The 25595-nt window shown below is 42.2% G+C and overlaps 1 protein-coding gene across 2 annotated transcripts in view; it reads left to right on the plus strand.

Moving 5' to 3' along the window:
- Window positions 1-20924, plus strand: part of fbxw7 (F-box and WD repeat domain containing 7) — a 67444-nt gene extending 46520 nt beyond the window's left edge. For both annotated transcript variants that reach the window (XM_008306217.1, XM_008306218.1), the window contains exons 4-11: window positions 2704-2838; window positions 5246-5369; window positions 5562-5698; window positions 6352-6465; window positions 12015-12196; window positions 14059-14284; window positions 15409-15619; window positions 18494-20924. In XM_008306217.1, the coding sequence (XP_008304439.1) occupies window positions 2704-2838; window positions 5246-5369; window positions 5562-5698; window positions 6352-6465; window positions 12015-12196; window positions 14059-14284; window positions 15409-15619; window positions 18494-18762 (1398 nt within the window). In that variant the 3' untranslated portion in view covers window positions 18763-20924. The remainder of the gene's footprint in view (window positions 1-2703; window positions 2839-5245; window positions 5370-5561; window positions 5699-6351; window positions 6466-12014; window positions 12197-14058; window positions 14285-15408; window positions 15620-18493) is intronic.
- The last annotated feature ends 4671 nt before the right edge of the window (window positions 20925-25595 follow it).

Genomic DNA, 25595 nt, shown 5'->3' on the forward strand with positions numbered 1-25595 from the left:
AAGCTCACAAATGAACATCTCTCATTGGTATATTTTGTACAAAAGCAGTTTAAAGACAATGTGTTTAATATTTCAAATGTCATATATTTGTTACATATATTGTTAAAATTAACTGTAATGACAATTTCTAGGGAACTTTTATCTGAACAACATTATGGCTGGCGTAAAAGATCAAATAATTGCCTCTTTAGTGTCTTAATAGCTCATAGTAATCCTATTTAACGTAATCTGTGTTTTGGTAGCAGTCCTGTTGAGAGTGTAAGAATCCCGACTTTTTGAAATTAAGTGGCAGTTTTTCAGCACATACTTCAGTGTTTCTCTGAATGACTTGAACTGAAGGATTTTGTCGGCAGCCCATCTTAATGATTAGCTGATCAAAAGAGTCGCACATGTGCATCAGTGAGCCAGCCTGAATTCTCCTCATGTTTAAGTGGTGGCACTGAGATCGCAGATGGTAGCTCCAGGTTTGTGTCGAAGGTTAAGAGAGCGATGACTGAAGCAGAAGTACGCCGGAAATTTTGAAAGTACAAAATTGTTGAGCGAAAAGGAAAAACTGAAATTAAGCACTAGAGATTCTAGAGAACCCCTGCATAGAAATTTGTGAGAAGGACTTGCCTTTTAAAATATATTTGACTGTTTCTTAGCTATTTGACAAAATAGTCACAACTATTTAAATAGTTTCAAATTAAAGCAAAAATATTTTAACAAGCATAATGATGAGCACCTCCATTTCCAATTAAACATACCAGGTACAGTATACATTGCCCCTAAAAGCATGTTAACATTAGAGGGAAACTGATGTTTCTGGAAAATTAGACAGCTTAATATTGGGATCAAAACATAATAATAAAAAGTAGAAACTGGCTTCACTTTTTATTTCCACTATCGGCCCACAGCAGAAAAATACAAAATATCTAAATGTCCAAAAGTGTTTTCACAGTACTTGAATGAAATGCCATTTTACAGTTTGCATAGTTTTAAAGGTATCACAAACTGCAGGCTTTAGGCTTCACTAGACAGAATGTTCTCATCTCAGTTGGATAGTCGTGAACCTGCGGTGTTCAGGTTTCTGTTTGAACTTAAAGTACAAATAATCAATGGCAGAAAATTGCTGCAACACATAAGTAGCTGTTGCGTGGTCCTCCCTCTGTTAGGGAGGAGGTCTCTGCACCCCCTGATTACCTTCAGAAGCAGCACCCCTGGCTAAAGCTTTTAGCTGCCAAATTACAGGTGGTTTGCGTGTGCCAGATTTTCCACCCTGCCTCGCAGCCTGTAATCATTGTTAGAATTCAGCGCTCCGCAGAGGAAAACAACTGCGGCTGTTGGGTCCAACATACAGTTACAGTGCTATTCAGCAGCAACTGTTAAACAACCGAATGTTCAAGCAGAAGAAATAAGCCCACAGAGCTCTGATAATGGTTTTGATGGAGTCTGGTTCCTGATGTTCAAATTTTCCACTGATGTGTTGGCTGCTGGAAAATATGCAGGTGCCTCAAGCAACTCTGTGCTGCTGCCGCTGCTGTGGAAGGCACGTAGGGAACATTAACGCGTTACAGGCGCACTGCACAGGGCAGGATGTTTCCAAGGCGCTCCAATCAAAATATCAAACTTGGAAGGGAAAAAAAGAAGCTTACACAAGCACATTTAGGCATCGAGCTTAATGGCAGTAAACTGGGACATTCATCCTTTAACGCCCCGGTGCTGTGTTTCTGATTCATCCTCCGTTCACAGCTGTGTTGGGTGTGGCAATCCAGATGTGGATGTATGATAAATATTGTGCTGACATTCTTCACTTAGTGCATTGCCACCTGTAATAGCCAAATATGTTTGACCCTTTTGAGAGTCTGTAGAGAAGAAGCACAAAGAGAATACAGACTGCAGTGAAAGAAAACAGAAATGGGGACAAGGAGGGAGCGCTACTGTACAAATCAATGCATGTTGTAATGGTACAGTGTGAGAAACACGGGGTCACTTCAGTAGCAGAGATGTTGTTACATGGTTTGGTAAATAAAAGCAAAGTTGGACAAAATCATTGAGTTGAATGCAATACAGAGTCAAAGAGAAGTGACTTTGCGTAATAGTTCAGTTCCTTCGGCTAATCCATAACTTGCCCTGTGGAGTTTGACCATTAGTGCTGCAGAGCTTTGTTTTTACAACTGGGTCACTGTTGTTCTCACTGGCTCACGTGGTACACATTCCTTTATTTAAAGAAATGTTAAAAAAAAAAAAAGAAGCTTTGCACCTCTTTTATGAGGAAACAATTGCCTTCAAAACATTTATTCAACCTCAGGGAAAGAAGATATAACTTTTGTTTGTTACCAGAAACCTCCCCAGTGTACCTCTTAATGTCACTGCAAAGCCATTAAATCCCACCTGCCTCTTTGTAAACAATGTTATACTTGTTTTTAAAATGATTAGGGTGCTTTACATTTTTCCCTATGATAACACATAACTACTGGAGGTCAATGGTGAACTGTAAACTTTAGTGATATGCAATCATATTTAGCTGTGATAAAGGTGCACATTTGTTATATGTGACTGACAACCAGTGCAGCTCAGGATTTTCTCAGAAATTAGCTCCAACCCTTTTTGCCCATTGACCCAAGCTGCCACTTTACAGCAACCACTGTTTCATGCTGCCACCATCAAACTAGAGCACTTAAGTCATTTTCAGCCATTTTCTCGGTGCTGTGTGTGTTCCAGAGCTGGACAGGCCCAGAGAAGCTGCTGGCGCTGGATGAGCTGATTGACAGCTGTGAGCCCACACAAGTCAAGCATATGATGCAGGTGATCGAGCCGCAGTTTCAGCGAGACTTCATCTCCCTGCTGCCCAAAGAGGTGAGTTCTTCTCCCATCCTTATCCTCCTGCCTCCGCTTCCGCTTTCTCCCGGCCCGAAGTCCCGCAGGAATCCCCTGTGATTATTGTGGAACGAACACACCTGACAGAGAGCCGAGTCATCCTCTCAGCCGTAATCCTGTCGCAGTCTTCCCTCACATCGTTATAAGGCGTCCATAGTGGGTGTCTTGTTTTTGCTCTGTATCATAACTGACAATACAAACAATCTCAAGTGCCACGCTGATAATAAGATCACATAAGGGATTCTTACAAAACGGCCTCAATCCACCTTATCTTGTGTAGCAGATCAAATACTTAACACCTCGTCTGGCAGGTGTGAGGATGAGGAGGGGAGGTGGTGCGAGCATAGAGAGTGAGGCAATAGGGTGCAAGATTTCAAGGTGTCAGCACCACTTGCTCCAAAGCCAAATATACAAACAGTGTCATGTGTGTTCACACTGGGACAAGAGCCCCTTCCTTTCATTATTTTTTTTCCCCCCCCTTTGCTGTTTCTCCTTTCTTTTATATCCCGTTCGCTTTGACATCTTTTGATAATCCCATTTCTCCTCTCCGGTACAGCTGCTGGAAATACATTGGGTGGGGCTGTCAAGTAATTTAAACAGGACAATCCCTGTGGTTGCACCATAGACACAGTTGGAATTGAATCTATGAACAGATTCTACAGAAGGCCGCTCGTCGGCTTTAAAAGCAATCACGGGCTCAAGGTCCATTTATAAAACTTTTGAAATATCCTCAAGGCCGGTAATGACTGCTGGCTTAGACAGGCTTTTAGGTGATGGAGGTATGTCAAGGACTGGTGATAGGTCTTTTCAGGGCCAAGTGCCTAAAAGTAAACGTAAATGCTAAACTGTAACATGTGAAGACCTTCAGGAGGTAGACAAAACAACGACGTCTGAAATGTTGAACACTAGACAAGCAAAAATTTGCAATAAAAAAGCGTGCACAAAACCTGTTGTTCACTATCTCAGATATCCAAAAAAAAAATGTAGCTGTTTCTAGCCTTCTGGAAAAATGTAACAGCAACAAGGACATTTCCCTGGAAAAAAAATCAGCAAATCCTGTACAAATAATAAATAAACAAAGTTGGAACAAAAAAATCTGTGAGAGTTCATCCTATTTCATAGTCATGAGAAGCATTTATGACAGGCTCAAGGTAGTTCAGGTGCTTCTAAAAACCCTTTCCCTTGTAATTACTTCATCCAAACCCCAAATTATGAGTCATCTTTTCCTCTGTTTTGTCACTCGGTGCAACTGGTCAGCAGGTGTGCTTGTTAACAAGAATGCATGACTGAACCTGAAGGTTGTGTAGCAGACTTTTTAGTCACTTGTTATAGTTTTGTGAAAATGTTTTCGCTTGCACCCAACCTGAGCTGCTGCAGTTAGACAACCAAATGAACAAAGAGCAACTATTTTGATACTTGATTCATAATTTTTCAAGCTAAAGTAATGTCCAAGTTCCAACTTCTCTCTATATATAAAAAAATACACATTATTTGATGCAGTTTCTATCATACACGATATTAAAATGAATATCATTGGATGCAAGCTAAATAAAAACATCACCTCAAGTTATCAGCAATTACTTTAGCCATTTTTCTCAAACATTGAAAATAAGCAGCAGATTACTGGGTAACAAAAATAATTGTTAGTTGCGCACCTACATACTGGCATTAAAGAGCAAAATATCAGACAGTCATTCGACTCCACCTTGATGATCACGACACCACTCCTGAATGTGTCGGTGTGTTGTGGAGCAGCATCATCTCAGATTATTGTAGTAATGTAATGGAAGAACAATATTTGCACTTCAGGTTACACCTCATCCTGTCAAATGAACCCATAATCCCTTTTATGATGCAAAGCAATCACTTGAGCCATGGCATTGTTTTATAATTGGGGCAGACATTGTGTGTTGTGAGCTTTGTTCAAATATATACATATATTTGAAATATGTCAGTGGTAAAAAAGCAGGGGATTGTGTTTGTTCCATAGCTCATGAGTCCAGATTTATGCTCATTATACCAGGTTTTGTGTCTTTATTTGCTGGCTTTGGCTTAAATAACCATAAACCTGGCTTTATTATTCTGCTGTGTGAAGCTCCTATTGTACATTTTTGTCAGGCTTTCACAGCATCGTTTGATTCAGTTCAATGGTAATGGTGCTCTCTACACTTGACAGTTAGATTCATGCTGTTAATATTGTTCACATAGTTTGTTCAGCAACTGTGTTTTCCTGGCTGTTTCTCTTTGTTATTGTGATTTAGTTAACTTAAAGTCCTTTTTCATCGGCTGTACTGTTGTATGCGCTCGCTGTCGAGAATAATGGCTCCTTTTTGTGTCTCCTTTCCCATTTACACCTCTCACATTCCTCGTCCGTGTCTTTCAACAGCTGGCTTTGTATGTGCTGTCATTCCTGGAACCGAAGGACCTCCTCCAAGCAGCACAGACGTGTCGCTACTGGCGCATCCTTGCAGAAGACAACCTGCTGTGGAGAGAGAAATGCAGGGAAGAGGGTGAGTTTTAAGTCTTGGCTACAGATGCAGGTGGACAGACACCATGCAGTCGCCCAGCGGGAGCAGCCGGGAGCTGCTGCCGTGGTCAACACTGTGCTTAAAGTTGTGGTTACACCTGCTTGGAAAATAAACTTTTACAGGGAAAAGCAAGAGCATAGTAGTGCAATCAGCTTCTTCTCTCTCTTCAAACAGGTATTGATGAGCCTCTGCCCCTGAAAAAGAGGAAAATTGTCAAGCCCGGCTTCACTCACAGCCCCTGGAAGAGTGCCTACATCAGGCAGCACAGAATAGACACTAACTGGAGGAGAGGGGACCTCAAATCACCCAAGGTAGTTTTTCTTCTAAACTTTAATTCCCCACAGGTTAGCAGATCTTATAGATCTGATATCAAATAGCTTTGAGTCACAGAAAGATGGTTCAATAAGGGCCTGAAGTGTGGAGTTGATGGAAAGTTAGTGATGGGTCAAGTCCGTGCTCCGCAGTGTTGGTGTGGAATAATAATTGCGCTCGACCACAGGATGATCTTATTCTCCTTCACTCTAAAGACTCCATTTATCTTTGACCTGTTCAGAAGTTTCCCATAAAGCATGACCAGCATGCTAAAGCTGATCCTTAATGGACCTTGTGCGCTTTGGCTGTTTTTGAAGCAGCCACAGGTCGTTTAAGGCCACCACAGGCATAAATTTCGTCTCCTGTGCTCTTCGCACTCGTTTGCATATGAAGTGTGCTCTGTGATTTGCTGAGCCAGCAGTCCTGTGACCCAGTAGCAGAGACTCCACACATGCACACAAGAACACAGCACTGCTTAAAGAGCTGTGTACACCTGCAGCACTTGATGACATTTTCCTCTTATCTCATTTTCACTTTGATGTGCAAAGCTCCAGAGACGTGTCACCGTCAGTATCGGTTCTATCATTTGCGTTGTCATTCCACATTCGCCCTCCCTGCACGACCTTCTTATTGCATTTCTCTTTAACCGAAGGTGCTCAAAGGCCACGACGACCACGTGATCACCTGCCTCCAGTTCTGTGGCAACCGCATCGTCAGCGGCTCTGATGACAACACGCTCAAAGTGTGGTCGGCTATCACAGGAAAGGTAAGGGTTAACTAGTTTTCGATTTCTCGACTTCAGCACCGTCTTTTTCTTCTGCACTGTTTCATAGTCAGGCCTAAACGGGCTGCAGGCACAACGTTAAATAATTTTCATGCATTTTTTAAACTTATTGATTTGAAAGTGAAGGGAACAGAGTTGTGTTGAGTATTGATTAAAAGCTGTAAAGACTTTCTGTCATCATATGCAGCACGCTGTGCATTTAGATATACATAAAACATAAACAATTGTTGCCTTCTGAGCATCGAGCCGCCTCCGTGCAGCTCCCACTAATGTGATAGTTGGTCATTAGAAACGTTTGCTCCACCACATAAAATCTTCCTGGCAAGACTCCACTCTATCTCAGTCTATCCTCTCGTCTTACATTTATCCATTTTGCAGACTTGTTACACAGCACATGTCCGCATGCAGTGTTAGTATTCATAGCCGAAGCTGGTGCAGCCACACAGGCCTTGTGCTGCAGCTTTACGCTCTGTATTAAAAAGAAAGGCAGTGGTTGTACTGTGGTTTTGGAAAAAGGTTTACAGATTGTTGTAAATCACAGCGCATTTTTACCTCAGCGTTGGACACCATTTTCCAGAGAGCTTTTTACTTAAAAAAAGAAAAAAAAAAGTCCTCTGTACACCTTTATTGCATATTCCTCTTCCCCCTCTGTTCCTTTCACTTTTACTAAAATAAATGAGATAAGCTTGGGCTGTGAACTTGCTATTTCATTTCACAAAATAAAAACATTCAAAGAGAAGCCCGTAGAGAAATTGATATTCTACATGATCACACTGCAGTGGGTTTCTCTTTCCTCTTGACACAATAGACCACAGAGTTTGCTTTTCATTGCTGCAAAGTCTCGGCCGAACACATAAAGTAAAGTTGGCTCGCAGCCCACTGGTGATTACACGCATATCAGTCACAGCATTTGCTGATCTGAACAGATCTGGCCAAGGTCATCCGATAGGCATGGAGCACAGTTTGGCTCTCCTTCTCCCAAACACTAATATCTGGATGACAGGCTGTTGAGTTACAGCCGCAGTGGCTCCATATTGGTAGTCGAAGCCTGCGATGAGTCACATCACCACCAACAGGCTCGACTGCTTTTTCTGAAACCACCCTGCATTTACGCTGACGTCACGCACGCACAGCGAACGTGGTTTCTACACTGTTAAGCTGTCTCAGAATTGTTTGTTTACATTAGTCATGAAGAAGAGATGAGCCTAAATCCCTTTCTGTTTGGGTGCTGTATTCAGAGCACACATCCCCTCGGTGGATTTCATCTCTTTGCTTCCTTAGCTCTCAACATCAGAGAGAGAATCCCTCACTGGAGAGGAATGGCCAATTAAGCCGAGTCGACGATTTCAGTGAAGTGGCTGTCGATGCCAGTAAAACTGTAAAGTAACAATACGATGAGATTACCAACACCTGCATTAGTTTTTCCTCTCTGCTGTCAACATTCTTTATAGTCTTTGCAGCGTATTTGAGGACTTGATTGCTGCGTTTTCCTCTGATAGTTCGTCCCTGCGTGATGCAGGCCTATAACAGGACTATAACAGGACTCTCAGTGTTACACAGTCTGTGATGGACCTTGGATGAAATCCTTTTGTGCTCCGGATGCACATCCAGTAGCATTCCCTTTCTCCTTTATATTGCAAGTAGCCTAGATTGTAGCCAGTACATCTACTCTGTAATTTTCTTTTTACTAGTGATTTGTTTGACCTTGGTGCGCCTTTTACCTTTCAAACAAATCCTCCAGCTTCAGCAAGAGCTTAGTCTCCCTCTCCACAGCCCCTCTGCTAACACCAAAACTTGGGTCTTACTCAGAATTGGATCAATAAGAGATGGCAACATGATGATCAGCAGAGTTTGTGATTCCAGTCTTTAAACTTTCTCCTTTTTGAAGTTTGATGCCATCAGATTGAAAATGTAGCTTTTTCTTCTTTGTTCCATCACCTCCAAGCTCTTGAAAGAATCGTATGTTTGATTTTTGGGTCCAAAGCAGTCCCTCGAGGCAGTAAAGAGTTTGGGGAATGATTCTAGATTACAAGGGTAAATTGGCTCATACTCTCAGAGATCAGCAGTTACCTGTGTGCTTTTCTTCAGAGGAGATCTGAAATGCTGCCCCGGTATCCAGCACTGTAGATGGAGGATTTAAATTGATAGGATGGGGAAAGAAATTGGTCACAGCGTAGACAAATTGTGCCAGAGGTAAGGCAGTGTTAACACATCTTCTAGGCTTCCTGTGCTCCTTTTCCTCACAAACCTTCAATTTGGATCAACCAGAAAGATTCTCCTGTGATGGGACAGCACAAGGGTGACACAAGTGGTGTTACATCATTCAAAGAGTGTCCCCAACTCTTAATACTGCATCAAATATGATGCCAACAAGCTCATAACAGATGTTTTTGTCGTTTAATGAATCCTGTCCAATCTAGTTTTTTTTTTCCCTCAAAGATGCGTTTGTGTATTTTTCAAACTCACTGGGTGTTTTCAGCACAGAAAGCAAAATGTTGTATCATATTAACAGGCTTATTTGCATGGACGTGGCCTAAATGTTTAAATGTTGTACAAATATTCATCAGATACCCTTACTCCAGTGTAGACAAGGCTTCAACAAACACCCAGACAGATAATGTTTCATCTGTGCTGCTAGTTTTGTCCTGCCCTTGATTTATCTTGTTATTCGAAACAGAGAGAATTGAACACATGCTGTGAAGCAATCTGGGAATTAGTATATGAGCACATCTCATGTAAATGCATCCACACCTCTGAGAAAACTGGGCCGTTGCTTAGTGATCAGGTACCACAATGGGGGTTTGTGGTGTAGATATTGCACTGAACAAACACGGGAGTTTGAAATTAAAATTACATAAGAGTATCTGTTCAAGCTTGCACATGCAGTTCAGATCTGTGGTCTGGAGGACTTTCAAAAGACTTGTTTTCCCGCGATGGAAGCCGTTGCTTAGACAGAACTTGAAGGCTCTGTCTTTAGTGGATGGACCTTTGTCTTTGCACGTCTCCAGCTTCATCCAGACATGTCAATCCTGCTTTCTAAGCACACAAACAGCCGCACACTTCTCACTACTTCAGAGGTGGCTGCCTGCTGCCTAACAGAGCAGCACATGTCCTTGGTGGTGCCTGTCGGCGGCAGCCTCAGCTGTCAGGCAGATTTAAGATGGCAGACCTGTGGACTGCTGTCGCATCCAGGGAGAGGTGTCCTCTGCCAGATGCTTTAGCTGCATGTCTACGCATTTTTACCTTCTTTTCTTTTTAACTAAGAATACAGGATTGGGGTAGCCTTAGAAATCTAAACAGAAGGATTAGACAGCATGAGAAATGAACACTTTTATTTGTTGCATTAAAGTAATGTTCCTTTTTGTCGCATGTAAATGCACTTGTATCAAGATGCTAGCTCGTTGGTGTCTGTGATATTGTGCTTCCATAGTGATGTGTTTTTCTGTGGAGGACAGCAGAATGCAGCAGCATGTACTTATGCGACATGGACTGTATGTATCAGGCTGTCAGTATCTGGAGTCGAACCGTGAATCACACCCATGTCATCAAAACAGCAGCACAAGAAATGGAAAATGGCAAGCATGTTGGCAAAGCTCTCAGAATACCATCAGACTTGATTTCATATGTCTGCTCTATTCACCTGCAGTTTTCTCTTAAACAAGGTGAAATAAAGTAGGAGGCAGCAGCAGTAGCAGCAGAGATTTTTCCTCAGCCAAGATATTTACTGTCTATCAGGACAGCATTTTGCATATTTCAAAATCCTGTAAGAAAATATACTATGATAAATATATTTGTCACTATTTTTTTTTTTTACATTTAAGCTCATAATGTGGTGCGCATCAATTGTTGAGCCGCTTGTTATTTTATCAGCCGGAATGTTTTCTATAGACTTTGATGACACATTTGTAACCTATTTTACCTGTTTTTCCTGTATTGTCAATTATCCAGATGAGCGTATCGCCATAGTAATGTTTAATCATGTGCTGTTAGTCTATAATTATCTGATGACTTTACCTGAGGCAGTTTGGTTTAACCTTTGCGAGGCATTAGCTCAATGCACATTGAGCACCATTGACCCTTATTTTCTGATGCTGAGGTCAAGAGAGGGATATTTTTCATTACAAAAGTAAATCTCCTGCATATAATGTCTTTTATAGTTTCCAGCTCCGTGGATGCTAAACTGAATACTCTCTTTTTTTTTTTTTTTTTAACGAAAAGAAGATTTAATGCAAATGTAAAGCATTGTATGAAACCCCTCGTGTGTTCAAAAAAAAAAAGGGGGGGGGCCTTCACAGGTTCATTAAACGAGTGCTAATCTTCTTTCATTCTCGGGGATGGGCTTATTTTATGTTTGTTTCACGGACAGATAAAGATGCCTAAGCCCTTCATTTCAGATATTCTCTCTTCCCACGCAGTGTTTGAGGAGGCTTTAATCACACTGTGATTCTTGTTCTTGGAGCTTCAACCACTGGCTTTGATTCGCTAGAAAATCTTGCATCCTTGTATCCCCAGTATGATTACAACAAACTGCAGGCCTGCAGTTGAATGTTGCACTGCAGCAGTACTTATTCAAAACTGGATTGAGATATGTGTTCAACAATGAGCAAGTTGTAAATAATCCTGATAATACCCGATGATATTCCACAAATTTGTAATATTCTCTTGTTCACTGTTTTCCGTATGAAAAAAGGGCTACAGGGATGAAACAAGGGAGACTTTTAACATTGAAGGGAGGTTGATTGTTAGGTCATGCCACACTGGCCCTTAGTTAATGAAGTGATTCTTTTTATCACAGGACAGAGAGGAGGAAAGACGGGCTGCAGTGTCGTCTTCCTCTTTAACTCTATAATAAAACCCTCCGCCCTGCACCGCCATTCACTCTTCAGTGGCTCATCAGCTGCAGTCAGGGGTCACGTGTTGTACACTGGAGCAACACACTCCACTCTGAACCTGACACAACCACAGTTTGCTCCTCTCCCCCCGGGAATTTTAATTTAATACATTTAGGATAATTAAATCCAGGCGCAAATGGGACAAACTGTGGAGACGCAAATTCAATTGATCAGCAAGATTTCCATAACTGCTGTAATCAATAGCTAATCTACCGTCCCTAATGAGGATGAATGGACGCATTTTATTGAGGACAGTTGTCAACCCTTTCTACAAAGAAAATGAATTGGCCGCTTTTCCAACAGATAAGTAAAAGCAATTATAAAAAGCTTGTAGGGCTCAGAGAGAAATTTTGTTCCGGTACAGCAGCAGCAGGTGTGGACTCACTGAGCTCTTCCCTCCCATAAAAGGTCACATAAATTTCATTTTACTTTTTTTTTTTTTTTCTTCGCGAAGGCAACAGGAGGTCAGATAGAATGAAAATCCTAAATGACATTTTATGACTTCTTAAAGTGAGTTTTGATGTGTGTGAATGTAATCACCCTGAACGTCTTTCAAACTAACTTTTCTAACATCCAGAGTCTTGGGTAGCAGTGAGCAACATACTGATCAGGACCTTTCTTCTTCTGTGGTGTTTTCAGTGTCTGCGGACGTTGGTGGGCCACACAGGGGGCGTGTGGTCATCCCAGATGCGAGACAACATCATTATCAGCGGCTCCACTGATCGCACACTCAAGGTCTGGAACGCAGAGACGGGAGAATGTATCCACACCCTCTATGGGCATACCTCAACAGTGCGCTGCATGCACCTACATGAGAAAAGGTATGGGGAAATCTCGCTGTTGAGATTTCTTAAGACTGTGTAGAAGATTAACGACAGCATTCTGTAGTGTACTTTGGCCCTGCTGCGCTTTTAGCGTGATGAGAGATTAATCTCATGACTCTAGAGCCGAAACTAGTAGACAACTGTAACAATAGATACGCTTTAAGTCATTGTTTAAACAAAAAATACCAAACACCACCTAAGTCCACCATGTTGACTTTTGCTGCTTTTGTCTCATTTGATGTTAAACTTGATGCCTTTTGGTTTTAAACAAATCAAGCGATTTCCTGATATCCAAGGGAAAAGACAATAAAAATTATAATCAAATTAGTAAATAATGAAAATGCTTGTCACTTGTTGAGAGTGAAGCTGTTTTCTCATATAAACTTGACCACACCTCACTTTCAGGATATTGTACAAAGCTGCCCTTTCACACATGCACACAACCGGAGATTATTCATGTCAGAGGAATTCTCACTATTTGAAAAACTACATTCAGTTCAGGCAGAGGGCGGCACCTGGGTAGAGAGATGTACGCAGGAGTAATCACAGCACGCAGGCAGCTTGTAATTTAGCCACAAACAAGCAAGCCTCCTCCCGTTCCTTAAATTTGTGTCATGATTTTGGCATCTGCACTTACCAGCAGAAGTTCCCGAGTCTAATTGTCTTTCCTGTCAGACATTTTCTTTGCCATCTTCTCGTAAACGACCCATTGTCTTCACCCTCGGATGTTTGCGTTCTGATGGAAACTTCATCAACACGCTCAAGTTTTAAGACAGCTCAGCCTCATCACGGTACTCTCAGGCAGAAAGAATAAAAGGTGAAATATTCTTTTTAACGTTCCTTATGATTCGCAACACCCGACTTAACAGCCATCCCATCAAGCAAAAAAAAAGAGCAGCTCTGCAGCACTAAAAGGGGACAGTATGCATGAAAGTGAGCATGTGGTTTCATAGTGATTAAATAGACCCTGTGAGCCGTCTTAAGTGAACTGCTGCTCACTCATTCACTCAGTATCACACTCTGGAGACTCAAAGTGCTCTTTTCGCCTTAGGGCCCACCAAGGTTTTTGTGTAGCATTTGATTACTCACTCAGTGGAAACGCTGTGAGCTGCAGGCAGACAGTGAACACTATGTTGGTGATTTCCATCTATGTAGCGCTATGAGGCATTTAATAAATAAAGAGTATGGGCTGTGTGTATCTTCAGCATGTTTTTTTTGCCCCCCCTATCCAAATAGTCTGTGAAAGAAATAATGTGGAGAAATGTCTGCCTCAGTCTTTATTGAAGTGTCTGGAAATAAAGGAAAGCACTCTCAGTCAGTGACCACATTCAAAACACTTTTGCTCTTATGCTACAAAAGAAAATCCTCAGAACAAACTGTTTATGCAGTGATAATCTAAAAAAATGTAAAACTTGAGTAACATCTGCTCCTTCGGGGAGTTTCCTTTTCTGTAACCTTTAATATGTCTTTCTGTTGCGGGTGAAGACATTGCTCCGGGGGGCTGTTTGAGCTGAAGAGGTGTTTTTCTACATTCAAGTATGAACATGAATGTGACGCTGTAGGTTACTCATTGTCAGAGGAGTGAAAGGAAATGTTCATACCTGCCTCATTATTCTGTCAGTGCAGGTGCCACAGCATGAATGGGGAGTTGTGCAGACTGTTGAATTTAATCCTACAGACTAGATAACTTGAGATAGATGTTGCTTCCGTGGGAAAGTGCAACTCAGCATAAAGACAAATTCACTTTGGTTTGAATTGTTTGTGCTGCGCCCGTTCTCTCACATTCATCTCCGACTGTTGCTTAAAGCTTTAATGTCCAGCTACGTATTCCTGAGTCGCTGTGTCTGGTTTCTTCTCAGGGTGGTCAGTGGCTCTCGCGACGCCACGCTGCGCGTCTGGGACATCGAGACAGGTCAGTGTTTACACGTCCTCATGGGCCACGTGGCGGCGGTGCGCTGCGTCCAGTACGACGGTCGACGGGTGGTCAGCGGTGCCTACGACTTCATGGTCAAAGTGTGGGACCCCGAGACGGAGACCTGCCTCCACACGCTGCAGGGCCACACCAACAGAGTGTACTCATTACAGGTGACACAGTCCTCCCATACGATCAGAGTTAAGGCCTCACACGCTGTCCACAGTTAGCAGAGTAGTTCATACATTTTATTTTGCAAGTGAGCAAAATGTTTTCAGTCTGTGTTAAGCTAAATAATGCTCTGTTTTATTTGTGCACATTTTCACACAGTTGACAACATGTGTGTGTAAGAGTTGGTACAATTCATCAATGACAGCTGTTTAGTCTGTTTCATGAATTTTAAAAACCTCTTTCATTTGCTACTTTATGAAACAGCATGTTGATAAAGCGTCGCTCATATATTACAGTGTTTATACTCCAGTCTGAACATGTGCAGAACCCTGCTGTTAGTTTGGTCAGTTTATTTAGCTCCGCAGCTGTTCAGGCAGTTACTGGGCTTAAATATTTAGTAACAGCTAATCACTATTGATGCTTTTGTGGTGCAACTAACCTTAATTTAGCTATTTTCACTTAGTTAGCACTTGCGTTCTTTCAAGTTTTAACTCAGGAACAGCTGGTGAACTGCATTTTCTGTCAACTGTCTTAGGAGTTATTGATGTGTGCGTCTCTCCTTTAAGCATGTACACATCATGAATACTTATGAACTGAAATGGTGCGCGGGCCAGTTTAGAAGTAAACAGATGCATCTCATGTGATTGCATGAATGTTTTTATGTTCATTTTACTTCTATTTATTTGTAGTCTTGTAATTTTTTAATGCGCTCTTTCCAAACACGCATGTGGTGCTGTTTAGTTATTTGATGAAAAAAGTTCATTCCTTTGTGTCCTCCAAGTGTCCTCTCATCCACTCTGTGTGATGACAGAGCACTTTAGCTGGTGCCATAACCTCAGAGAGGAGCTGTTTACTGCACTGATAGATTGGTGTTTGTTAGACTTTTAAAGTGTTGGTGCTCTCCTATTGGATGTGTGGGGGGGGAGAGAAAAAAAGAAGAGCCTTCACAGATCAATAAAATTCATCCATTTCAATGGGTTTAATCTTAGGTTTGCTAATAGAAACAAAGTATGCTGTGTTGGTAAGATGTTTTGGCCATCAGCTAGACATTAAGGTGACGGCTGCAGTTCTCTTGAAGTGGCAACTTCATTTTCAGCCGGTTAAAACTCGTCCTGTCTTTCTGCAGTTCGATGGGATCCATGTGGTGAGCGGCTCATTGGATACGTCTATAAGGGTCTGGGATGTCGAGACGGGCAACTGCATCCACACGCTAACGGGGCATCAGTCCCTCACCAGCGGCATGGAGCTCAAAGACAACATCCTGGTCTCAGGCAACGCAGACTCCACTGTCAAGATCTGGGACATCAAGACGGGCCAGTGCCTGCAAACACTGCAAGGTGGGTCTACGGGAGTTTGACTGTCATGTTTGCAAAGTGCACATTTGTAAAAACATGTATTGAACAAATTACATACAGCAGAGTTAAGTTCTAGCTTTTATTCATGGAAATTCATTACCAGTGACATTTAGTCTGAAAATGATGCACAGTTAAAAGGATTTGGATGCTGCATTCATTTGATATGGGAATTTCTGCTGTTCAGTTGTCTACTTGAACATAATGCAAAGGTTTTCTAGATATGTTTTTATTATTTATGGCCATAAACTGTATGTGTGATCTCATTGGAATGAAACACAAGTACAACAGAAATCACTGATGGGTAATGTTTGAGTTATTAATGAGCATTCCTAAAATCATGTTCGCTTGTTCACATGATATCAAACATCAGTGATTCTTATGCCAGGGACACTTATAGAGAAAACAGGAAGTTATGTTTAGATTTTTATACAAATCCACATATTAACTCAGCTGTAACACTTATCTAAGTAGTATTGACTGTTGGTGACTAATGAATAGTTTTGAAGCAGGTAGCAAGAAGTGATAAACAGCCGAACCTTCAACGTCTGTCTCTTCACATTTGACCAAACCAACTTGACAGTTTAAAAGAACGTCTGCAGCAGTAGCTGTGTGCTTGCGTAATTAAAAGTGTGAAGTACCATCTAGTTTAAAATCTGACTCAAAGGGAAGGTTTTGAACTTGACAGGAAGTGTTGATGAAGGGGCACTTGAACTCATCTGACAGGGCTGTGGTCGCACATCAAAGAAAGTTTGGAAACCACTGTCATACATTAAATATTCTTTTTCTGGTCTTTTAATTTCCATCACTAGTCAGTAGCGACTGTCTGCCTTGTATTTCTTAGATGCTGCGCTACAGTAAGTGAAACGTCGAGTTCCGCTGTAATTACAGTCAACTTAGTTAAAAGCCAGTCAAAGTAGAGACGGTGCGACCTATACAAAGTGGTAAATTTATGCCACGGGCTGCAAGAACCACTCAGATATGTGAATATATATCTATAAATATGTCACTAAGTGTAGCAAAATGGCAGCACCAGCCTTGACCAACAACAAAGAGCGCATAATATTGCATTTAGGTGCATACTGACAGCCCAGTTAAAAGCCAAACTAAATATGTGTGTGGGAGGACTGAGCCAACACCTTGCGAGCCTGTTGGTCCTGATTACAGTCTCATTCCCTTTGTGTCTCTTTGAATAGTTCTTACTCCATTAGCAGCGCCGGTGCCTCACAGGAAGTTTGAAATCCTTTGCTGAATAGCAGCGGCAAAGCACCGGTGCCCCACCCCTAAATGCCCTCATTAACAAACTACAGCCCTGTATGCTGGTCCTGCAAACACCAACACACAGCAGCTGAACAAAAGGATGCCCCAGTGAGAGCCTGAAGAGAGAGGGAGGGACCAGAAACCGGGGGGGGGGGGAGGATGTGTGTCTGTCGCGTGAAGAGAGGTTGACTACAGTAAAGGACTGAGGGCCGGGGAACTTTGTAGGTCATATAATTAGGTCAGCGGACAATTTCTGCTATTCATTAGAGTGTTTTGATAAGACAATAGGCCAACAACAAGGCCATCCCTGTCAGCTGAAGAGAGCATAGGTAATGATGGAGCCGGCTGCTTTGTTGTGGTAATGGGTGGGGAGAGCGGAGGGAGGAGAGGAGGAAGGCATGTTGGGGGTTGGTGCAGAGCAGTATTGTGTACTCGGGTAAATAACAGCCTTTGAACTAACCAGAGACAAAAATGGAAAAGATGTGAAAGCTTGTTCACGGTGAGATTTCAACAAATGCTTTCCGCAAATGGATTGTGAAAGCAGAAATAAATTAGATGCATCTGAAAGAAACGGCTGCTATAGTAACCTCAGCAAAAAGCGGGTTCATTTGCCGGCACTCGATTCTGCTCTTGTCCGTCTTTTGTGTCGGCCTAATTGATTTAATTAAGATATCATTTTCAGGCCCTTAAATCTTAAGTCACTGCACACGTACAGTCGGAAATAAAGTCACCTCAGCGACGGCGGTTGCAGGCGCCATCTTCACTTCTGCCCCGGCCTCCTGCCTCCTGCCAGCTGCCAGGTGTAGCTGAAGCTGTTTAGCCCTCCGTGACAGTGACAGGCCTGAGCCCCGGCATCGCACTGCAGCTCGTCCTCCAACCTGCCTGCAGGAGGAACTCAGCCTTTCACTGCACTGTCACAACAGCTTCAGGAAGAGCAGTTTTTCCTTCACCTCACAGGCTGATGGGGGATTTCGTTTTCAGTGCTTCATACTGTGTCTGAGTTATTTGCCACAATCATCCTATTCAGTTTTTGACTCCGTTTGTTAAACGGTTGCAGGAACAGGACAGTGTTTCCTCACTGATCCTCACACATCTGGTCTCTTGTGCAGCTGATGGCGGCCTGAAATGCACCTGAATGTTAATGATATTAATCGGTTGAATCGGTTTATATGATGTCAGCGATGGTAATCTTTGTTTCAGGTGAGGTGGCCGACCTCTTCCATAAAACCATGCAGGAACTAAATCAGTAGCTAAAAGTCCCTCTTGCACAGTACAGTTTACTTTTCTGTCACAAGTGAAGAACTGTACAGATCAACTACGCTGAGAAATAAACTGATTTGCTTTTGCTTTTTTCACAATAGCCGTAGCAGCCTAGAGGCCTGTGTTTGGGTGAGTCAGTGTTTTCCAGCACTGCTAACACTGCCCTTACTATTTACTGGAATGTGGCCGAGCGACGTAATATAGATCGTAGGTCCTTTGGTTGAAGAGCAGAAAAAGTTTTAGAGGTCTTAAAAAGGTTCTTGGAAAAGTTGCTAATGATCGCCCTTTTCTTCACCTCGCGCTGCATCGCTCTGACCGCCCGTTTGTTTGTGTGTTCAGGTCCCCACAAGCACCAGAGCGCCGTGACGTGCCTCCAGTTCAACAAGAACTTTGTCATCACCAGCTCGGACGATGGCACAGTGAAGCTGTGGGACCTGAAGACGGGCGAGTTCATCCGCAACCTGGTGACCCTGGAGAGCGGCGGCAGCGGCGGCGTGGTCTGGCGCATCCGGGCCTCTAACACCAAGCTGGTGTGCGCGGTGGGCAGCCGCAACGGCACAGAGGAGACCAAGCTGCTGGTGCTGGACTTTGACGTGGACATGAAGTGAGAGGGGACATGGTAGGGAAGGACGAAGAGAGTGAACCACAGAGAGGAAGGAATAGAGAGGGAAGGGGAGACGAGGTGCCTGAAAACTGGAGGGCCAACACCCAGAACTCTTCACCCAAACTCGCAACATCTACAACCACCACCACCACCAGTGGGCTGTCCTATCCTCTACCATTATCTTCCCACATCCCCCCTTTTGGGCAAATGTTACTGACAAAGACACAGACCCTCACGTGTTCAGCCCCTGCTTTTGACCCCCTGCCACCAGTACAAGGTGGAGTTAAAGGGGGATTGGGCTGGAAACGGGGCGGGGGGGGGGGCGCGACTAGTCTGTCCTGTGATTGGCTGGGAGAAAGAAGAAGAAAGGATCGACTGATGATGACTGAACTCTTTTGAAGTGACTCTCCACCCTTTCGGTTCGGGGTCTGCTTCGCACAGAGACTTGGTTTCGCTCAAGCCTGACAGATTTTGAGATGTACAGAGATATATTATTTTTTAAAAGTCCCCCACACACCCCCTCCCATCAGCGTGCGCCCACAAACACACACACATACACTCAACCGGCCAACCGGAAAGTGGGAAACATTGACCGTAGGTAAAGATTGAGGAAGGAGGGAGACATTAAAGGTGAATTTCCACACACAGTTACACCTAAAGAGCTGCTTGATGTCGTGGAGAGAAAGCGATTGGAGGGTTCAGCCTGTAATCAGGCTCGTTTCTTGTCACTCCATTTCCGTTCTTGTTGTTCTCCACTCGGTTTCTATGGTTTGATTTCTTTACAATATCGCACACAAACACAACTGTGAATTTCAATACCTTTTTGGTTTATCATATGAAAGGGGTTTTCTTTATTCTTTTCCTCCTTTCCTCGCTGTTGCCAACAGCAACAAATCCCAGTATTAGAAACCTGCCCTGTTTAGGTTTGCTGTCATTATGTCACAAGGTTTTTCTTTTGTTGTTTTTTTTTTTTTCTCTTTTTACTTGAGTTGTTTGTTCTTCCTTTTTTTGTTTTCTACACACCTGGGTTGGGAGCTCCGTCTCCACATAAACATCAATGCTGTCCAGATTTTTTCAGAGTCTAGCTGGGGTGGTTTCCTCAGTGCCAGTGCTGTGATGAGAGGAGGCGAAGGTTTTTAGCTCGAAGCGCTGTGGATTAATGCCCCTGCACCCCTCAGCCCCTTCCCCTCTACCGTTTTCCCCCAGTGGCCAAACTGTATTTATGCTGCTAGATGAATGGTAAAAAGAGAGATGGAACTTTTACTTGCTGTGACGTTTTAGTCCCAGGCGAAATTCCAAATTGAACTCTATATGTTTGGACTTAAAGAAACAAAAGATAACATCCAACTTTTTTTTTTCTTTTTTCCTTTTTTTAATTTTTAGGTTTTTTTTGTTTTGTTTTTGCCACTGAAACTTGAGCCAAACGTGCCTCTACGAGGCTGAGAGGAGGGAGCGTGTCCGACAGATACTGACGGGATCGCCTGCAGAGAGGAAACAAGGGGATGTACACTGTTGGCGTGCGTGCGTGTGAGTGCATGAGTGCGTGTGTTAGCGTGTTAATGGGCAACTTGTAAACACATTCCTTGGGACAAAGCTCTTTCAGCCTGTTCTTTGGGGAAATGTACAAATGCTGTGTGGACTGGCATAAAAAAAAAAAGAGAAAAAAAAAAATTCAAACTAGCAGATGTATCGATTTTAACACGTGAATGAAAGAACTGTCCGTATCCGTGTGTGATTGTTGTTCCATTCAAAGATGTCTGAAGCAACAGAGGAGACCATCACAAGCATCAACTGACAGACAGGTCGAGCTGCCGGGAGACTTAGTGTTACATGTGTTGCAGTTTAAAAACCACCGGGGCGGCTGCAGCCTCGTGGATCGTCAGTGGAAAAAATAAAAACACAAAAAGGCAACAAACGTGAACAGAAACATTGTAGCCAAACGAAAAATCGTCTCAATCTCCAAGAGTCACAACTCAAGCTGAACTGTGAAAGTGGTATAACACTGTATATTAAAAAAGAAAAAAAAAGAAAACAATCTTGCTCTATCTCCTCTTGTTGTTTTATCCCTCTGTTTTAATTTATGATCTGGTTTGAGAAATCAGATTTGTTGCAGGTTTTTTTTTTTTTTTTTTTCCTTTTTTTTTTCAGTTCATGTAAACTGCCTGGCAAAAAAGAAAACAGACAGAAAAAACCTTAAAGGGATTGTGTATTTGTTTGATTCACTTAGAATTTTATTTTCTTATAACTTAAGTGCAATAAAATGTGGGTTTTTCTTTTTTCATTTCAAGCATATCAGTTGTCTGTTTTTGTTACCTGTGTGAAGGCATCTTATATGTTCAATAAAGCAAATTATTTGGTTAATTACATCCACAAGGGAATAATTTTAGCATCGATCGCAGTGCAGGTTTACTCGGCCAAACTGATCACAGCCATCCTTTAACAGACCTTCATGTTGGGTTTTATTATTTATAGCTGACAGGTTATGTGTTTACCATTGTAGCACTTCTACTGGATTTAGTGATTCTAGTTTTTCATCTCCACTGTCAGTCTGTTTTCTTTCCTGTTTGTTTCTCAGGTGACATTTATTTAATGTCCCTCTACGGTTGTTGATTTAACCCCTAAAAACTCATCTTGTGTCTCAAAGGTCTGTTTTTTTTTTCCCACGAAAATAATCACTTCATTCCTCAAACTAGCTTTCATTTAAATACGAACTGATTTGAATCTGGCTTCCTGCAGAATGTGCAGATCTTTGAAGTCCTCGTCTCCATCCATCCCATCTCTGCCCCTTGTAGCTCAAGCACACCAGCTCACCTCTGTCTCTGCTCAAACACTATAACATCACTCCACACATTACTTGGGGAAAAAAAAATGTTAAAGTCGAGCTTCAACTCACTGTGATAGATTTAAAATGTGCCGGAGCGGTTCCTCATGAGAAGCCGTCAAAAAACCCGACTGCCCCACAAGGAGGGCAGCATGAATCAGTAAAACCATCAACGGGACAGTTTAAAATCAGACGTGCTGCGTGATGTATGTCTTAAATTGCAGCCTTCAAACTGGCATTTGGACTTGAAATCTAATAATTGTTCAGTCCTCAAACCTAACCTGAAGAAGATCAGTACAGAAAGCGTCACCCTCCAAGTTGTCCGGATTGGTTCCTCAACATTTGTTACATATGAAACCCTGGAAGTCTGAACTGTGAGGCTGTTAATGGTTCTCTGCAGTTTCAAGGTGGAAATGCTCAGCCATAATGTCGACCGCTTATCTCCCTCGTGATGCATCTTCCTGCATATAAATAAACCGGCCATATGGACATATTAACAAGGTAAACAAACAAAACAAAAAGGTACGAGAGGGAGTCTTTCTGGAAAAAGGCAACAAATATTTTAAGAGTTTTCCTTTCGGCAGCCAATTCTATAAAATGATCAATCAAAAATGTAAAAGTCACGAATAGCAAGTGGAAATTAATGTGAAAGGGAAGAACATTTAGCCAGTTAATTGCAGCATACATGAAGCATGTGATTAAAACACGCATTGAAGCGTCCACTCAGCTGCAGAGATGAAAAAAAACTGATGAAACATCAGCTCCAATTTGTGTGGAGGCTGTAACGTTCCTCTAATTAATACATGAAATGAGCTTAAATGCCACATTTCCATCATGTTTCCACGCCGTTTCTATTTGCTCGTTTAACTGGCTCATCTCATATCTTCTTCATTAGTGTAAAATTTGTACAGCCTTAACATTGCTTTCTTGCAGAAGAGGATCATTTTTTTAATATGAATAGCTCACAAACATGTTTTTAGATTTTTAAGAAAGTCTTCGTAATTTCCCACAGACAGCTTGAAACTCTCCTAAAACAGAAACAAACGGTGCATTTGTTGGCGGTTATTTTTAGCTGTACTGCATATTTATGGCAGCGAGAGCTTGTATGAGGGTTTGACTCAAAAGTACAGCGCTTATATTCATTGTAATGAAAAAACATGGCAGCCGGGGCGACAAACTGGCTCTTGTTATGTTTTTAATAGTTTTTGGAAGTAAACGCGCTCTTGTGGGGCAGAGGAAGGAGAGTTATGGCTTTGGATCAGTTTTTGTCAGGGGGATTTGTTGACGAAGAATTAGAAAGACTATAACCAGTTCTGTTCTTCCAGTAATGCGATGTGACACAAGAACACAATGATGGCTATTTCCAATCCAGGAGAGACTTTAAGGAAGTTTGGTGGTCAGCTGAAAGAAACAGGCGTCATCTTTGGATCTTCAACTTGTGACATTTTTTATACACCAGAGGCTCAGTAAATAATCTGATAATTGAATGTAAATTCAGTTGCAGATTCAACATTTCTGAACATTTTATTTAACAACACAATTAATAGAGTGAGCATCCTTGGTGGAGGTAATCTCTGCTCCCTCTAACTACTTTCTTGTTTTGTTATTATGCTGATTTTGTAGCTGTTATGAGCCTTTTAAACAGTGTGACGCTAAAAACAAACAAACAAAAAAAAAAGAATCCAGCTCGAAAAGGCAGACAAAACACTTATTCGCACCGAGAATCATTTTTTAATCTGAGTGTAATTTTATCAAAAGCGTTGTGTGACAACTAGAGAATGATAATGCGTTGGGTTTTTTTTTCCTCCCATTTAGTCCTTAATTTAATTCTTGTTTTTCCAACCAGTGAAGATAATTTATGCGGTTTTGAGCCTCGCTGCAGCAAACATATTGCATTCACTCTGCGCTCGGCTGTATTTAAAGCACCGTGAAGGTGGCAGGGGAACAATTTGAATGTGACCCTCTGTTTTTTTTTGTTTTTGTTTTTTTCCTTTCCCAGACCGTTATCTGTCATGAGGCTGTACAGCTCGAGCGGCAGCAGTAACAGAGTCTGCGCTGTGCTGCGGATTCCCTCCTGCCTGTTGCCTAGCGATAGCTCGTCTCTGGCCCGGCCTCTGAGCTCGGTGTCCGCTCGCAGTATAAACGGTATTGTGAGGAAGCAGTGAAGGCTGTACATCCTCACATGAATGGACGCGTGGGGGAGTTTCCACTTTGGTTGGCAAGGTTACTCCATGTTCCCAGGATCCATCGTGTGTTGTGCAAGCTGCCGCTCTGCTGCATTCACTGCTCGCTGAGGATAGTAATCGACTTTGTGTTTCCGTAGCCGCAACAGATGAATGCTTAAATTGTGGATACGCACAGGAACCTGCAACAAGTCAGTGATTTAGAGCTGATCAACAACTATTTTGTTCATCTAGTCAGTGTCAGTCTGTCGCCTCTTTGGTCCTGGTTACAATATCGGAGCTATTAGATGGATTGCCAGGAAATTCGGTTCAGACATTAATGTCCTATTCAGGATGAATATCAATGATGTTGTTGATCATCTGACTTCTCGTCTAATTTCCTCAAACACCAGCATGTTAACACAACACTCTGAGACAGAGGACATAGTAAAGGGAACACAGGCTTCATGGGTGTTAATGCCCCAAGCAGTGAGTCCCCAGTTTGAATTCTGGTGATCGGACCATTTGCTGCAGGTCATTCCCTGCTGTCTTCTTCCTTATTCTTTCACCACTTAAGACTGTAAGACACAAAAAAGCTCCAAAACTAATAAACAACAGCTTGAATCTCAGGTATTGTCTTGTTTGGTCCGACTAGAAGCTCAAACTTGTTCAGTTTGTAAATAAAAAGTCCAAAGATGTGCAGCAAGTCCATTTAAGAAGCTGAAACCTGAGAATGTATGGACTTTTTTTTTTTAATCTTTCATAGCTAGAAAAACTCCTGTAGCTTATTTCAGACTACACAGTGTCAACATGATAATAGCCCAACATGAAAGACCCTGAGTGTCGGGCACGACTACAGGGTTGTTTGATCTCATATGGTATCATAGTTTTTGATGACAGCCAATGCATCATCCTGGACAGCTCATAGCACCTCGACAAAAAGACTAGCATGTTAATGAGCATCTCTTCCACAGAGTGTCGGAGGCTGATCAGCCAACCAATAGGAGAACGTCCTCCATGTACAGTATGGTGAAGGGAGAGGCAGTCGAAGACAGATAAAGCCTACTGTCCTCTTCCTGTTACACATGAACATATCTGCTGTTCCTTTCTTTTTGGAGACTTCTTAAAACGCAACATAGCTTGTATCATACACACCACTTCAGATGCCAGTGTTCATCAGGCTACGCAATGATCATCAGTATCATAATCAGTATTGGTTAATAAAGGCTTTAAAATCAACCCAAAATGAACACTGAAAGGCAGGTAACATCTGTCAGGCTAAAGGTTTGTTTGAAAAAGACACAAATAATATATATGACATGGCTTAGATATAAGATTAAGAAGTTTTCTCTCTTTTTTTTTCCACTGAATGTGTACATTTGGGGAAAAAAGTGTTTTATGTCTGCCACTGTCATCATGGTAGGAGTAGATATAATAACACATTATTTCCACTGCAAGAGTAAACAGATGTTCTCTGCTGTTACATAGAAAAAACATGTGCATATATCAACAAACATCCAAAATGAGTGGGGGAAATATTGGCATGTTGGGTCCTGGCAAAATGTAATACCGTACATCCCTAATTGTTACCTTCCTGTTTCTGGAAGTCAGTCCCTGGAACCTCCATCCAAGTGGCATCGCACACAAACTGTGATTGGTCAGAAACCACCATGTAGTCTGTCATGTCTCAGCCAAGGCACAGAGGTCCTGCATGTAGCTTGTACTAAAGTCAAAGAATTGCTCCTTTTGGGGGCCCAGAATGATCTGCCACACTTCTTAAACATGCCCAAAAGAATATTTTTCAGATATGAAGCCACCTGGAAATATGCCTCTGATGGCCATGGCAGCCATATT

Source organism: Stegastes partitus, unplaced genomic scaffold (genome assembly GCF_000690725.1).
Source record: "Stegastes partitus isolate 25-593 unplaced genomic scaffold, Stegastes_partitus-1.0.2 Scaffold3631, whole genome shotgun sequence".
Lineage (NCBI taxonomy): Eukaryota > Metazoa > Chordata > Actinopteri > Pomacentridae > Stegastes > Stegastes partitus.